We start from the raw sequence: 17910 nt of genomic DNA on the forward strand, positions 1-17910 counted from the left end.
ATTATTTGACACTTGTTACAGTTCTGTGTGGAAAAGTCAAAGTTAAACCAGGGAAACAAATTCAATTTTTTCTTTTTACCTGCATGTTGGACTTGTCATGTGCAATAAAAAACCTTGGGATTGATGTACAATATTAACAAAGAGTTCTTTATTGATTCACAGGAGGGTTTTTTTATGCTTTTATTCAAACTGAAAATTTTGAAAGACTTTGAAATATAGAAAACACAATAAATTAATGAATTTGTTAAAAAAAAAACAGTAGAAAAAAGGTAGACTTCATTTTTTTTTTCTAAACCCATAGTTTGAAAATGGAAAAAACACAGAAAAGTATATAAAATGATGTTATAAAACAGCTAAATTAGGTAATTTAATAGAATATTATCGTTATAATTTATTTATTTTTTAATCAAAATATCCTCAATATGAATTATATTATTATTTGGATTTAAAAATGAACAATATTAAAGCAGAATAAAGAAAATGCTGTTAAAATTAATATTTTTACTTTTGTTAAATGATTTTTCAGACTTTTAACAAAAAATCACCAGATTTATTGAGCAAAAAACCAACATGAGGGAGAATTTGACAATAAAACCAAATAAAGATGAATTTTAAGGTTTTACTTAGGATTGAAAATCAAGTGAGAATCGTTTAAAAACATTTTTTTTGTTAAAACCAATAAAAAAAGTTGTTTAACCTTGAAACAATTTGTCTATTTGGATCAAATTCTTAAAGAAATAAAGAAAAACAATTTCAAATAGTTGAAATGAACAGACTCTGGTGGATGTTTTTAATATTTATTGAACAAACTTGATCATAAATAAACATCAACAGAACCAAATATGTCATAAAAACCAGGATTAAAAATGAATTTAATGCTGTTTGACTTTGTTTTTTTTCCTCCTGCAGCAGAGGAACCTGCAGACGACCAGAGGAGCCGCCAGAAGAACCAGCAGAGCCGTGAAGTACAGCAGCATCACGTCCACGAGGTAGTAGGCGTACCAGGGCATCTTGTGGGCGTGAGTCCTCAGGTGAGCCGCCCCTTTGTTCCGCATCACAAACTCCACCCAGAAGACCGCCAGGTCCATGGGAGACGTCGGCTGGTCCTTGTACAGGCGCTGGAGTCTCCGGATGTTCTGCCCGTAGCGCTCGTGCTGCAGGATCTCCTGGAGCTCCGCCTGGAAGTTTGCCGCGTTCAAATCTACGAGTTTGAGGATCCTGCCGGCGCCTTTCTGCTGCAGGCGCAGAAGGTTGTCGTACTGGTCGAAGAACAGGGGGATGCCCAGCACGGGGACTCCGTGGTAGATGGCCTCCTGGATCCCGTTGGTTCCTCCGTGGCTCACTAAGACCTTGATCTGCGGGTGGCCGAGAAGATCCCTCTGAGGCATCCAGTCCACCATCAGAGTGTTGTTGCCCAACTTCGACGGGCGAGGACCAAGGTTTTTCCAGATCACCTGAGGCGTAAAAAAACATTTTCCGGTCTGGAATTAGTTTAACCATCCTGTTATCTCTGGGTCAAGGTGACCCGGGCGGTTAAACAATCAAAACAATACTCTATACTTAAAAGGTCAAGATAACACCGAGACAAACACAGGAGTCTCAGAGAATCAAGTAAAGCACAAATAAAAGTAATTAAGTAATATTTATTTATATAGCGCTTTTCGAGACCAGGGTCACAAAGCGCTTAAACAATCAAAACAATACTCAAAAAAGTACATACTTTAAAGATCAAGATAATACTGAGAACAACACAGGAGTTCGAGAAATTCAAGGAAAAGCCTGAACAAATAGAAACGTCTTAAGATGTTTCTTAAAGGAGTCAGTAGATCCATCAAGTGCAAAGAGAGAGAAGATTGTTCCAAAGCTTAGGAGCAACAGCCTGAAAAGATTTCTCTCCTCTGGTCCTGAGCCGTGTGCGTGGAACCATAAGTAGATTCTGATCCACAGACCTCAGAGCCCGAGCTGGGGTGTAAGTCTGGATCAGATCAGTGATGTAAGGAGGAGCCTGACCATGAATAGATCTGAAAGTAAGAACCAGAATTTTAAAGTTGATCCTGAAAGAAACTGGAAGCCAGTGAAGAGTTTTAAGGATCAGAGAAATGTGAGTTCTTCTACTAGAGCGGCTCAGAATTCTCGCTGCAGAGTTCTGAATCAACTGCAGACGAGACACATCCTTCTTGTTAAGACATGAAAACAAACTGTTACAATAGTCCAGACGAGAAGAAACAAACGCATGGATTACAAGCTCCAGATCATGTTCCGACAACATTTTCCTAAGTTTAGAGATTTTTCTCAGTTGAAGGAAAGAGTTTCTGGTCAGTTTTCTTCAGTGTCGAACAAGAGACATGTCTTTATCAAATACAACACCCAGGTTTCTCAGGCTCAGTTTGACAGACTGACCTAAGTCACCCAAGTACTGACAAAGGACCCAGAACAGAACCTTGAGGGACTCCACACAACAGATCTGCCTATTCAGACCTCATTTGATTGGCAGATACACTAAAACTGCACCCAGAAAGGTAAGATGAGAACCATTCTAACACAGACCCAGACAGTCCCACTTCATCCCTCAGTCTTCTCAGCAGGATCTGGTGATCAACTGTGTCAAAGGCTGAGGACAGATCCAAGAGAACCAGAACAGTGAATTTACCCGAGTCAGTCGACATCATGATGTCACTGGACACTTTCAATAAAGCTGTCGTAGAGTGATGTTTACGGAAGCCAGACTGAAACTTCTCATGGATGTCGCTCTGATCCAGGAACAAAGACAGCTGCTCAGACACCACCTTCTCCAAGATCTTGGACAAGAAAGGGAGCTTAGAAATAGGCCTGAAATGACTGAGGTCAGTTGGGTCTAAGCCTGGTTTTTTGAGCAGAGGCTCCACAATGGCAAGTTTAAATGCATTGGGAAAAACCCCTGTGGAAAGGGAGAGGTTCACCATATTGGTAAACCAGGGGCCAATTACATCAAATACTTTGATAAAAAGCCTACACGGAAGGACGTCATCTGAGCAAGAGGAGGGTTTCATCTTGTTCACTAGTGCCGAAATATCACCCAAAGATACAGCAGTGAAGGAGGACCAAGAGGAGGAGAGGGGCTCAGAGACAGTAGGGGTTCCAAACAAAGGGGGAGAGATTTTCTCTTTGATCAATTTAATTTTGTCAATGAAAAATCTCAACAATGCATTGCTGTCAGCTTCACAGAAGACAGGCGTGATTTGAGGAGCAGGAGACACGAGAGAATTAATCGTGTCAAACAAAACTTTGGGGTTTTTCCTATTTGCTGCTACCAGTTTTCTGATGTAATCAGATCTAGCAGTTTCTACCATCTCATTGTAAGAAGTCATCAGATCCCTGAGGTGAAGTCTATGCACCTCAAGTTTAGTGGACTTCCAGAGACGCTCAGTCTTTCGACAAAGTGTCTTCAGATGTTTCTTGAAGGAGTCAGTAGATCATCAAACACAGATGTTTCTTGAAGGAGTCAGTAGATCATCAAACACAGATGTTTCTTGAAGGAGTCAGTAGATCATCAAACACAGATGTTTCTTGAAGGAGTCAGTAGATCATCAAACACAGATGTTTCTTGAAGGAGTCAGTAGATCATCAAACACAGATGTTTCTTGAAGGAGTCAGTAGATCATCAAACACAGATGTTTCTTGAAGGAGTCAGTAGATCATCAAACACAGATGTTTCTTGAAGGAGTCAGTAGATCATCAAACACAGATGTTTCTTGAAGGAGTCAGTAGATCATCAAACACAGATGTTTCTTGAAGGAGTCAGTAGATCATCAAACACAGATGTTTCTTGAAGGAGTCAGTAGATCATCAAACACACATGTTTCTTGAAGGAGTCAGTAGATCATCAAACACACATGTTTCTTGAAGGAGTCAGTAGATCATCAAACACACATGTTTCTTGAAGGAGTCAGTAGATCATCAAACACAGATGTTTCTTGAAGGAGTCAGTAGATCATCAAACACAGATGTTTCTTGAAGGAGTCAGTAGATCATCAAACACAGATGTTTCTTGAAGGAGTCAGTAGATCATCAAACACAGATGTTTCTTGAAGGAGTCAGTAGATCATCAAACACAGATGTTTCTTGAAGGAGTCAGTAGATCATCAAACACAGATGTTTCTTGAAGGAGTCAGTAGATCATCAAACACAGATGTTTCTTGAAGGAGTCAGTAGATCATCAAACACAGATGTTTCTTGAAGGAGTCAGTAGATCATCAAACACAGATGTTTCTTGAAGGAGTCAGTAGATCATCAAACACAGATGTTTCTTGAAGGAGTCAGTAGATCATCAAACACAGATGTTTCTTGAAGGAGTCAGTAGATCATCAAACACAGATGTTTCTTGAAGGAGTCAGTAGATCATCAAACACAGATGTTTCTTGAAGGAGTCAGTAGATCATCAAACACAGATGTTTCTTGAAGGAGTCAGTAGATCATCAAACACAGATGTTTCTTGAAGGAGTCAGTAGATCATCAAACACAGATGTTTCTTGAAGGAGTCAGTAGATCATCAAACACAGAATTTTCTTGAAGGAGTCAGTAGATCATCAAACACAGAATTTTCTTGAAGGAGTCAGTAGATCAACAGTCTGGAAGGATTTCTCTCCTCTGGTCCTGAAGTTCAGGAACCATCAGTAGATTCTGATCCACAGACCTCAGAGCCCGAGCTGGGGCGTAAGTCTGGATCAGATCACTGATGGAAGGTCTGACCATGAATAGATCTGAAAGTAAGAACCAGAATTTTAAAATTGATCCTGAAAGAAACTGGCAGCCAGTAAAGAGATTTAAGGATCGTAGAAATGTGAGTTCTTCTACTAGAGCGGCTCAGAATTCTTGCTGCAGGGTTCATCACTTGTGTTGTCTCGCCCACGCTAGCTTCTATAAGGGGTTGACGAGTTTGTTGCGTTTTCTCTCAGAAAGATATCTGATTGCTCCTGATGCCAGCTCTGCAGCTGGCGCGCTGCGTCACAGCCTACTCCCATCAGTGTGTGATTGTGTGTGTGAATGGGGGAATGCGTGACTGTTAAAGTGCTTGGTGACCCTGGTCTATAAAGGCGCTTCACAAATGATCTTCTTAATAATACCATCCATAAATTCTTATACAGTGGTGGAGGTCGTTCACCTTGACCTGGCGATAACACAAGGGATACCACAAACACATTTGTTTTCAGGCCTTCGGGTCACCTTGATGCTGAAGAACACAAGGGTTAAGAAAAGTAGAGATAGTGCTGAGTCAGTTTACATTGTTATGATGAAAATATATATTTGCTTAATGAATTAAAAATAAAAAACAAAGTTTAAATATAAAATGTAGAATCCAAACGACAAAACAATTTTTAAAAATGTTTAATTTTATCTATTCATTATTCTATTCATAATGTAGTAGTCGAGTGTAAAAAGACATAAAAGTACAGACTCAATAAGTTAATTTAATTGTATATTATGTTTATTATTTAAATCTAAATATACTCAATATAAATTATAAAAGGACTTTGGATTTTAAAAATGCCAATAAGATGGTAACTCAATTCATTTAAAGGTACTTTTTAGGTATACAAAAAAATGCGCAAAATATGAAAGTGCTTTTTAAAACTGAACTGGTATTAAACACAATAAAAGTATACATTTAAGTCATTTAAGTTTAAACCACTATGAAAATAGTTTGCAGTTCAAGTAAATGAAGTACTTTCACTTTAACACACAGATCATCAAAAACAGAGTCAAAGAACCAAGTCTGAGGAAATTTTAAATGAAAAAAAATCAGTGGAAAAATGTGAGTAAAGAGAAAAGTATTTGCTTCTCTGACGTGAACAGAACTGTTGCACAAACAGATCCATGGAGGCTCTAGAGAACATGTTTATGCTTCCTATGGAAAGAGTAAATTACCTTCTGGGGCATCTTGGCGAAGACCGCCGCGATCTCATCAGCGAGCTCTTCTGGCAGAGCTTTGACCAGCGTTCCCAGAGACATGAGGATCACGCCGGGTTCTCCGGCGCTCTGGACGAAGGCCTCCAGGTGGTCCGGCAGCGGCCGGCTGGGCTTGCACTGGTAGCCCCCGATGTACACGATGTTCGGCATCGTGGGTCGAGGGAAGTCGAAGACGAAGTCTGACCTGAAGAGCAGTATGTCTGCGTCCTGGCACAGGGCGTAGATGTCGCAAGGCTGTCCCATGTGTTTGTTGCAGAGCTCGGCGTAGATGGGGTTGATCAGGAACTCCTTCTGGAGGAGGAAGATTCCGTAGAAGAAAACGTTCTTGACCCTCTGGAGTAAAGTCATGTTGTCCGTCAGGCCCGTGCCCACCATGGGGATGTAGGACAGAGGGGACGGCGCCGCCAGCAGCTGCCCGTCGATCCCGGCCGTCCAGCGAACGTTGAGGACCAGGGGGAGGTCGAGGTACTTGGCCAGGAAGACCCCCGGGGCCAGGGCCGGGTCTGTGAGCATCAGATCGAACTTGGGTTCCTTCAATGCTCGGAGGAATTCTTTGTTACCCAACCGTTTGTCCAACGCATCGCATTGATTCAGGTGCGCGTTAGTGAGCATGTTGTGGAGGTTCCTGGTCATTTTGATGAAGGTCATGAGTGAAGCCCCTTCTCGCTGTACCTGCAAGACAATCAGTCCATGACCCACTTTTGCACCAGTACAAGGAATGTGTTTCAACTGTACCCTAAACACAGTGTTTGTCTCATTAAGTATTTGTGTGTAGTATTTACAGACCACATGACTCTTGACGAAGTCGTAACTGCTTTCATTTGTTTTCAAACGAAAATATGTCCAAACATCAGCTTTAAAAGCTGCTGGACTCACTGTATCCTCTCATCCTCAGTCATCACTGGGACCTTACAGGATTTCCATCTTCAGGTTTGAAGCTAGGTTAATCTGATAACTTTATTTTAGCACGTAAAATATCACGGCTAGCTAGAGGGGGCAGTAGCTTTCTGGCAAAACATACAAACAAAAACCGAGACAAATCTTCAACTGATTTGTGGATCCGGATGGTTATTCTAAACATCAGCAAACTAAGCCAAAAGTAGGAGTGTGTTGTCAAAAATGTGTTGATATGTATCATGATACAGGGTCAACGATATAAGTCGTAACTGCTTTAATTTGTTTTCGAACCAAAATATGTCCAAACATCAGCTTTAAAAGCTGCTGGACTCACTGTATCCTCTCGTCCTCAGTCATCGCCAGGGTCTCAAGGGATGTGCGTGTGTGTATATAATTGGTTCTGTGTAGTTAAAAAATAAAAATAGAAGCAAATACATGGATTTAAAAAAAATTTAAAAAAAGATAATTAAAATAAGACATTTTAAAAACAGATATTTCACTTTTTATTGTACGTATGTCGGGAGTTTTTGATTGACATGGATGTAGTTTTCTTGAAGAGATTATTTTAGCAGGAACAAACAAATATTTGACTTCAAATCATGAATTTTGTGAATTATTTATTTTGCAAAAAAGTGTGTTTGTTCTACACATTATTATACATGAAGAAAATATATGTTGCGACCAGTTTTAAGACCAGTTAAGTGTATTAAGTCTCAGGACTTTTTCTCATCACTTGATTTAAGATTAACTCAACATCTGACCTTTACCTTCACATGGGTTTCCAGGAATTCCTCGAAATCTTCCTGGAGGCCTTCGATGGTGAACGGAATGTTCAGCGTGGTGTACATGGAGGACTTCTCTCCGACGTACCCGCTGTCCGACATCCTCAGCACCGTGATGTCGTGACCTCGGGCGTGAAGCTCCTCCAGGAGCTCCTTCATGTTGACCCAGTGGCTTCCATCGATGGGGTACACCAGGATGTTGGCCCCCCGACACGGGGACCAGAAGGAGACCAGGACGACGGCGAGGAGCATCTGGAGGCCGCCATGATGCCGCATGTTTCCTGAAGGTAAGATAACGAAGACGTTACGATGATGAGAAGTTACCAGGAGTGTGGTCCGGACGTCGATGCTCCACCTGACGCAGAACTCCATGTTTTATAGTTTGACCCCCTGAACGAGTTTCCAATCATTAAACACCATAAGTAACCCCGGTTCTAGGAATGTGGGGAGGGTCCTGAAACAACGTAATAGACGAGGATAAATCTGTCATCCTCTCCTCCGATCTGATCGGTGTGAAGTCAAGTTAACCTGGCGGTTACACATTAATATGGACTTTACCAACTTGGTATTTTTTATACCAACCTGAAATGTTTGTTGATAGTTAACTCTGATCTGTTTTCTTATCAGTATTACCTTGTCCTCCGTGAACTAGATAGTACTCGAAGATTAGATCACAGCGAGTTCCCCGAGTTTCATTTGTATTTTTATATGATGCTAATGTTTGACATGCAAGTAGAAAAGTTATTTAAACGAGAGATACTGACCTGGTAACCTGATCATCAAATCCCTATTTGGTCAAACACACACAAAACACAAAATTCTTGATCTTCAACCTTTAATCCACATACATGAAGTTTATTCATAAATTAGATGTGTGTAGAAAGCGCCTGTTGCTCTGACAATGTCTGCAATCACCAGCTCTGCAGCAGAACTTAAAGCCACCTCTCCTGCAGCAACAGGCGCCAGATTATTAGCGTCACTCCCTGGTATGTACTTTCTCTACGCTCTTCTCTTGGATTACAGTTCTTTCTTGTTTTTTGGTGTTTTTGCCTACATTTTGTCGTTTTATCAAGCCTTGTTTTTTCAGTCTCCTCATGTTTTTTCTCCGCCCGACCTGTGGTGCGCTTTGAGTTTCCTTTGGTCAGTTATATGGACACTTTATAATTGTTTTGTTTTTTTATTTTAGCTATTGTGATTAAACATTTCTGGATTCTTTCTGTTTTTTTCAGTTGTTTTTTTGGATCTGCATGTGTGTCCAGCTCTAGCTCTATTTGTTATAAAATAATATAATATAAGTATAAAAAGAAAACATTCTATCACTCTAGCATCTAAAGAAGAGCTGTTCACATTAATGCGTCCTGTGATCTACATGATGGTACTGGTTGTATTTTGTCTGTTTATTTGGTATATAATAATTAAAACACTGTACTGACCTTTACTTAACTTCAATCAGTCCCTTAACAAGGCCAACAACAGAATTTCATAATCTCTATGATCACTGGTCCATCAGTAAAATGTACTCTCATGAGATACAAGAATCGATGAAGCCAACAGCAACATGCTAAGTAGCATGATCATGCTAAAAGTTTTTTTTCAAGTTAAGATTTAAGTGATAATAGTCCAAAACCTTTCTTTTATCCTTAAGTCGCGTTTCATGAATTAATGGTAAGAAAATGTTTTTCATTTTTATAACTAATGCTGAGCTAATGCTATGCTAACTGTTTAATACCTATGTTAATTGCTAAGCTATGTTTATGAAATAATGGTACATTAATGCTAAGCTAACTTTTTAGTGGCTATGTTAATTGCTAAGCTATGTTTATGAACTCATGCTAACCTAATGCTATGTTAACTGTTTAGTAGCTGTTTTGATTCCTAAGCTATGTTTATGAAATAATGGTTAGTTAATGCTAAGCTAACTGTTTAGCTGCTATGTTAATTGCTAAGCTATGTTTATGAACTCATGCTAACCTAATGCTATGTTAACTGTTTAGTAGCTATTTTGATTCCTAAGCTATGTTTATGAAATAATGGTTAGTTAATGCTAAGCTAACTGTTTAGCTGCTATGTTAATTGCTAAGCTATGTTTATGAACTCATGCTAACCTAATGCTATGTTAACTGTTTAGTAGCTATTTTGATTCCTAAGCTATGTTTATGAAATAATGGTTAGTTAATGCTAAGCTAACTGTTTAGCTGCTATGTTAATTGCTAAGCTATGTTTATGAACTCATGCTAACCTAATGCTATGCTAACTGTTTAGTAGCTATGTTAATTGCTAAGCTATGTTTATGAACTAATGCTAAGCTAATGCTATGATAACTGTTTAGTAGCTATGTGAATTGCTAAGCTATGTTTATGAACTAATGCTGAGCTAATGCTTTGCTAACTGTTTAGTAGCTATGTTAATTGCTAAGCTATGTTTATGAAATAATGGTAAGTTAATGCTATGCTAACTGTTTAGCTGCTATGTTAATTGCTAAGCTATGTTTATGAACTCATGCTAACCTAATGCTATGTTAACTGTTTAGTAACTATGTTAATTCCTTAGCTTTGTTTATGAACTAATGTTAAGCTAATGCTATGCTAACTGTTTAGTAGCCATGTTAATTGCTAAACTATGATTATGAAATAATGGTAAGTTACTGCTATGCTAACTGTTTAGTAGCTATTTTAATTCCTAAGCTATGTTTATGAACTAATGTTAAGCTAATGCTATGCTAACTGTTTAGTAGCTATGTTAATTGCTAAGCTATGTTTATGAACTAATGCTAAGCTAATGCTATGATAACTGTTTAGTAGCTATGTGAATTGCTAAGCTATGTTTATGAACTAATGCTGAGCTAATGCTTTGCTAACTGTTTAGTAGCTATGTTAATTGCTAAGCTATGTTTATGAAATAATGGTAAGTTAATGCTATGCTAACTGTTTAGCTGCTATGTTAATTGCTAAGCTATGTTTATGAACTCATGCTAACCTAATGCTATGTTAACTGTTTAGTAACTATGTTAATTCCTTAGCTTAGTTTATGAACTAATGTTAAGCTAATGCTATGCTAACTGTTTAGTAGCCATGTTAATTGCTAAACTATGATTATGAAATAATGGTAAGTTAATGCTATGCTAACTGTTTAGTAGCTATTTTAATTCCTAAGCTTTGTTTATGAACTAATGTTAAGCTAATGCTATGCTAACTGTTTAGTAGCTATGTTAATTGCTAAGCTATGTTTATGAACTAATGCTAAGCTAATGCTATGATAACTGTTTAGTAGCTATGTGAATTGCTAAGCTATGTTTATGAACTAATGCTGAGCTAATGCTTTGCTAACTGTTTAGTAGCTATGTTAATTGCTAAGCTATGTTTATGAAATAATGGTAAGTTAATGCTATGCTAACTGTTTAGCTGCTATGTTAATTGCTAAGCTATGTTTATGAACTCATGCTAACCTAATGCTATGTTAACTGTTTAGTAACTATGTTAATTCCTTAGCTTTGTTTATGAACTAATGTTAAGCTAATGCTATGCTAACTGTTTAGTAGCCATGTTAATTGCTAAACTATGATTATGAAATAATGGTAAGTTAATGCTATGCTAACTGTTTAGTAGCTATTTTAATTCCTAAGCTTTGTTTATGAACTAATGTTAAGCTAATGCTATGCTAACTGTTTAGTAGCTATGTTAATTGCTAAGCTATCTTTATGAACTAATGCTAAGCTAATGCTATGATAACTGTTTAGTAGCTATGTGAATTGCTAAGCTATGTTTATGAACTAATGCTGAGCTAATGCTTTGCTAACTGTTTAGTAGCTATGTTAATTGCTAAGCTATGTTTATGAAATAATGGTAAGTTAATGCTATGCTAACTGTTTAGTGGCTATGTGAATCGCTAAGCTATGACAAAAATAACTTGACACACACTCAAACCTTTCATCAAAGCTTATCATGAATTTCTTCTACATTAACATCATATTAACGTTGTATATTATGAATAATGTAAACATCATTTGACAGTAGAATGATTTCGTCAACACAGCTTTGGTCAATTTGTGTGCAAATCCTCGCGGCTCAAATATTCCGAACTCGATCGCGGTCAACGGCTGCGTCCGTTCTCACGTCGTCCAGATTACGTCAAAGTCTGGAAGCGTAAAATCGATGGGATCGCCGAAGACAAAGCAGCAGGATTAGAGGAACACGAGCGTCGGCCAAGAAGGATGTAGCGCCCTGTGACCAATCGTTGGAGAGCGATGCCTCATACAGAAGTATGTTGATCTGGACGAGGTCAAGCTGGAGCTCATCTCCACCTCCAGGGTTTCAGTGGCAACACGTTCTTTTGTGGAACTGTTGCTAATCCTGTCTCTCTATCGCGGAGCCTTTGAGCTACGAATTCTAAACATTTACGGGTGATATTGAAACTTTTCTGTCAGTGATTAGCCCTGTTAGCCGTCTACCATGTCTGCACTCTCCTTTTCACTTCCTCCGTCCATCACTCCAGCTTATCACAGATCATCTAGAAATATTACCCATGAGCCTCATGTTTCTATATTACATTTATTTAGAATTTTGGCTTTAATCTTTACAATTTCAAATCAAAATATCACTTGTTAAAGATATTTTTCTTTATTTTCTTTCCTAATTTTCATGTTGATTTATTTATTTTCCCCCTTTGACACCGAGACAACACAAGGGTTAAATTAACATGAAAATGCGGACTGGAAATAAAGAAAAACAACTTTAACAAGTGATATTTTGATTTGAAATTGTAATGATGCTAAACGTTTATTAAGTTTAAGTTTAATTTGTTAAGTGATAATATTCCATATCATTAAGCTATGTTTATGAACTAACTTTGCTAATTGGTGAGCAGCTATGTGAATTGCTAAGCTATGTTTATGAACTAATGCTAAGCTCATGCTATGCTAACTGTTTAGTAGCTATTTGAATTGCTAAGCTATGTTTATGAACTAATGCTAAGCTCATGCTTTTCTAATTGGTTAGTATCAATGTGAATTGCTAAGCTATGTTTATTAACTAATGCTTAGCTCATGCTATACTAACTTTTTAGAAGCTATGTGAATTGCTAAGCTATGTTTATGAACTAATGCTATGCTAACTGTTTAGTAGCTATGTTAATTGCTAAGTTATGTTTATGAACTACTGCTAAGCTCATGCTATGCTAACTGTTTAGTAGCTTTGTGAATTGCTAAGCTTTAAAGTATGTACTTTTTTGAGTATTGTTTTGATTGTTTAAGCGCTTTGTGACCCTGGTCTCGAAAAGCGCTATATAAATAAATATTACATACTTACTTACTTACTTACTTACTATGTTTATGAACTAATGCTAAGCTCATGCTATGCTAACTGTTTAGTGGCTATGTGAATTGCTAAAATATGTTAATTAACTAATGCCAAGCTCATGTTATGCTAACTGTTTAGTAGCTATATAAACTGCTAAGCTATGTTTATGAACTAATGCTATACTAACTGTTTAGTAGCTATGTGAATTGCTAAGCTATGTTTATGAACTAATGCTGTGCTAACTGTTTAGTAGCTATGTGAATTGCTAAGCTATGTTTATGAACTAATGCTGTGCTAACTGTTTAGTAGTAAGTAAGTAAGTAAGTAATATATATTTATATAGCGCTTTTCGAGACCAGGGTCACAAAGCGCTTTAACAATCAAAACAATACTCAAAACATTACATACTTCAAAGATCAAGACAACACCGAGAACAACACAGGAGTTCGAGAAATTCAAGGAAAAGCCTGCACAAATAGAAACGTCTTAAGATGTTTCTTAAAGGAGTCAGTAGACTCCATCAAGCGCAAAGAGAGAGGAAGATTGTTCCAAAGCTTAGGAGCAACAGCCTGAAAAGATTTCTCTCCTCTGGTCCTGAGCCGTGTGCGTGGAACCATAAGTAGATTCTGATCCACAGACCTCAGAGCCCGAGCTGGGGTGTAAGGCTGGATCAGATCAGTGATGTAAGGAGGAGCCTGACCATGAATAGCTCTGAAAGTAAGAACCAGAATTTTAAAGTTGATCCTGAAAGAAACTGGAAGCCAGTGAAGAGTTTTAAGGACCGGAGAAATGTGAGTTCTTCTACTTGAGCGGCTCAGAATTCTCGCTGCAGAGTTCTGAATCAACTGCAGGCGAGACAGCTCCTTCTTGTTAAGACATGAAAACAAACTGTTACAATAGTCCAGACGAGAAGAAACAAACGCATGGATTACAAGCTCCAGATCATGTTGTGACAGCATTTTCCTAAGTTTAGAGATTTTTCTCAGTTGAAGGAAACAGTTTCTGGTCAGTTTTCTACAGTGTTGAACAAGAGACATGTCTTTATCAAATACAACACCCAGGTTTCTCAGGCTCAGTTTGACAGACTGACCTAAGTCACCCAAGTACTGACTCAACCCTGGAATCGTATCATCAGGAGCAATCACCAGAGTTTCAGTTTTGTCCACATTAAGCTGTAAAGTGTTTTCACTCAGCCATTGTTTGATTTCTAGCAAACAATTGACTAAGCTGTTCAGCCTTTGGGGCTCAGTTGGGTCAAAAGAGCAGTAGAGCTGGATGTCATCAGCAAAAATGTGATAAGAAACATCTGGAAATCTCTGAATGATTTTACCAAGGGGAATCAAGTACAGCAAAAACAATAAAGGACCCAGAACAGAACCTTGAGGGACTCCACACAACAGATCTGCCGATTCAGACCTCATTTGATTGGCAGATACACTAAAACTGCGCCCAGAAAGGTAAGATGAGAACCATTCTAACACAGACCCAGACAGTCCCACTTCATCCCTCAGTCTTCTCAGCAGGATCTGGTGATCAACTGTGTCAAAGGCTGAGGACAGATCCAAGAGAACCAGAACAGTGAATTTACCAGAGTCAGCCGACATCATGATGTCACTGGACACTTTCAATAAAGCTGTCTCCGTAGAGTGATGTTTACGGAAGCCAGACTGAAAGGAATCTGATCCAGGAACAAAGACAGCTGCTCAGACACCACCTTCTCCAAGATCTTGGACAAGAAAGAGAGCTTAGAAATAGGCCTGAAATTACTGAGGTCAGTTGGGTCTAAGCCTGGTTTTTTGAGCAGAGGCTCCACAATGGCATGTTTAAATGCATTGGGAAAAACCCCTGTGGAAAGGGAGAGGTTCACCATATTGGTAAACCAGGGGCCAATTACATCAAATACTTTGATAAAAAGCCTACACGGAAGGACGTCATCTGAGCAAGAGGAGGGTTTCATCTTGTTCACTAGTGCCGAAATATCACCCAAAGATACAGCAGTGAAGGAGGACCAAGAGGAGGAGAGGGGCTCAGAGACAGTAGGGGTTCCAAACAAAGGGGGAGAGATTTTCTCTTTGATCAATTTAATTTTGTCAATGAAAAATCTCAACAATGCATTGCTGTCAGCTTCATAGAAGACAGGCGTGATTTGAGGAGCAGGAGACACGAGAGAATTAATCGTGTCAAACAAAACTTTGGGGTTTTTCCTATTTGCTGCTACCAGTTTTCTGCTATGTGAATTGCTAAGCTATGTTTATGAACTACTGCTAAGCTAATTATATGCTAACTGTTAAGTAGCTATGTGAATTGCTGAGCTATGTTTATGTTATAATGCTAAGCTAATTCTATGCTAACTGTTTAGTAGCTATGTGAATTGCTAAGCTATGTTTATGAATTACTGCTAAGCTAATTATACTCTAACTGTTTAGTAGCTATGTGAATTGTAAGCTATGTTTATGAACTAATGCTAAGGTAAGGTAAGGTAAGGTAAGGTAAGGTAAAACTATGTTTATGAACTAATGCTATGCTAACTATTTAGTAGCTTTGTTAATTGCTAAGCTATGTTTAAACACGATGATCCAAACTATGAACGTTTAAATATATTACCCATGTAACCCTGAGGCAAACAATTAGCCCATTTTTTTTCCAAGCTTGCGGTGAATCCAAAAATAACTTGACGGACAATTAAACCTTTCATCAAAGCTGTCACTTTCTCCGGGAATATATGAAAAAGCAAAGACTGCCTTCGACGCGTCTGCTGCCAAAAACACGCAGATGAAAGGATTCCTGATCAATGTTGTCGTGCAGAAACCAAAATATGATTCCAGTACAAAATGGTTTTGCTGAAGGAAGCGCTAAAAGAAAACGCCTTGTTTAAATAACACGGAGGATTTTCTGAATAAATAAACCACCTGCGTCGCTCCAACAGGCAGGAAATCTGGACGTTTCCAGGTGTTTCCTATGCTTTGGAAAATGGTTTCTTCCTGCGGCATCTCGCCCGACGTCCAGGAGCCAAATCCAGCTCCCGTCAGATGAAACGGCTTCTTGCGAATGATTAGCTTGAACATGTCGAGATCTGAGCCACACGTGTGTCGCACGTCGTACGCAGACTCAGCAAATACAGTTCGAGGAGCTTGTTTTTGTTACGTCTGCATTAGCTTTTTGGTCCTTCAACGAGGCTCTGGACAGGATAATGACCGCGTGGAAAACCAGAGTCGTCTGAGTCATACGTGGACCTGGAGTCTCTGCCACATGAGCGACACAAGAAGTGCGACCAATGAAGTTGTCGGCTTTTTTTTTAATCTGATAAATTACCGTCACGTAGTAGATGATCGTAAAGTCCTTTTAATCCGATACCAAACTCCCTAATGTTAGCTACATTTGTAGCGATTGTGACTGAGAAGATAGTCACGTACCAAATTAAGTAGTAATTCAATCATATGTGTTTTTCTGTGTGTGTGTCTATGTTTGTGTGTGTACGTTTGTGCGTGTGCGGGTACGTTTGTGTGTGGGTGTGTGTTTGTGTGTGTATGTTTGTGCGTGTACGTTTGTGCGTGTGCGGGTATGTTTGTGTGTGGGTGTGTGTTTGTGTGTGTATGTTTGTGTGGGTACATTTTTGTGGGTGTGTGTTTGCGTGTGTATGTTTGTGCGTGTGTGGGTATGTTTGTGTGTGTACGTTTGTGTTTGTGTGTGTATGTTTGTGTGTCTATGTTTGTGTGTGTACGTTTGTGCGTGTGCGGGTTCGTTTGTGTGTGGTTGTGTGTTTGTGTGTGTATGTTTGTGTGGGTACATTTTTGTGGGTGTGTGTTTGTGTGTGTATGTTTGTGCATGTGTGAGTATGTTTGTGTGTGTACGTTTGTGTGTGTACGTTTGTGTTTGTGTGTGTACGTTTGTGTGTGTGTGTGTGTATGTTTGTGTGTCTATGTTATGTGTGTGTATGTTTGTGCATGTGTGGGCATGTTTGTGTGTGGGTGTGTGTTTGTGTGTGTATGTTTGTGTGTGTACGTTTGTGCGTGTGCGGGTACGTTTGTGTGTGGGTGTGCGTTTGTGTGTGTATGTTTGTGTGGGTACATTTTTGTGGGTGTGTGTTTGCGTGTGTACGTTTGTGCGTGTGTGGGTAAGTTTGTGTGTGTACGTTTGTGTGTGTACGTTTGTGTTTGTGTGTGTACGTTTGTGTGTGTGTGTGTATGTTTGTGTGTCTATGTAATGTGTGTGAATGTTTGTGCATGTGAGGGCATGTTTGTGTGTGGGTGTGTGTTTGTGTGTGTATGTTTGTGTGTGTACGTTTGTGCGTGTGCGGGGTACGTTTGTGTGTGGGTGTGCGTTTGTGCGTGTATGTTTGTGTGGGTACATTTTTGTGGGTGTGTGTTTGTGTGTGTATGTTTGTGCGTGTGTGGGTATGTTTGTGTGTGTACGTTTGTGTGTGTGTACGTTTGTGTTTGTGTGTGTACGTTTGTGTGTGTGTGTGCATGTTTGTGTGTCTATGTTATGTGTGTGAATGTTTGTGCATGTGTGGGCATGTTTGTGTGTGGGTGTGTGTTTGTGTGTGTATGTTTGTGTGTGTACGTTTGTGCGTGTGTGGGCATGTTTGTGTGTGGTTGTGTGTTTGTGTGTGTATGTTTGTGTGTGTACGTTTGTGTGTGAACGTTTGTGTTTGTGTGTGTACGTTTGTGTGTGTGTATGTTATGTGTGTGTACGTTTGTGCGTGTGTGTATGTTTGTATGTGTGTGGGTGTGTGTTTGTGTGTGTACGTTTGTGTGCGTGTGAATGTGTGTGTGGGTGTGTGTACGTTTGTGCGTGTGTGTGTATGTTTGTATGTGTGTGGGTGTGTGTTTGTATGTTTGTGTGTACGTTTGTGTGCGTGTGAATGTGTGTGTGGGTGTGTGTGCGGGTGTGTGTCAGAGATAAAGAGTCACATGGTTTCAAGGAAGACGTGTGGATCAGCAGGTTGGACCAGATTGTTGGACCAGCATCATTTTTGATTAAAACAAAAC

At 39.2% G+C, this 17910-nt stretch overlaps 1 protein-coding gene across 1 annotated transcript; it reads right to left on the bottom strand.

The window, feature by feature from the left end:
• Positions 1 to 872: 872 nt before the first annotated feature.
• ugt5d1 (UDP glucuronosyltransferase 5 family, polypeptide D1) lies at positions 873 to 15984 on the bottom strand. Its single transcript, XM_087808081.1, has 5 exons — positions 15829 to 15984; positions 7950 to 7980; positions 7611 to 7906; positions 5905 to 6618; positions 873 to 1454 (listed from the first exon to the last, which is right to left on the bottom strand). The coding sequence occupies exons 1-5, from the start codon at positions 15982 to 15984 to the stop codon at positions 873 to 875; spliced, it is 1779 nt and encodes a 592-aa protein (XP_087664207.1).
• Positions 15985 to 17910: the final 1926 nt, after the last annotated feature.

Source organism: Callionymus lyra, chromosome 14, assembly GCF_982586985.1.
Source record: "Callionymus lyra chromosome 14, fCalLyr1.hap1.1, whole genome shotgun sequence".
NCBI classification, from domain to species: Eukaryota; Metazoa; Chordata; class Actinopteri; order Syngnathiformes; family Callionymidae; genus Callionymus; species Callionymus lyra.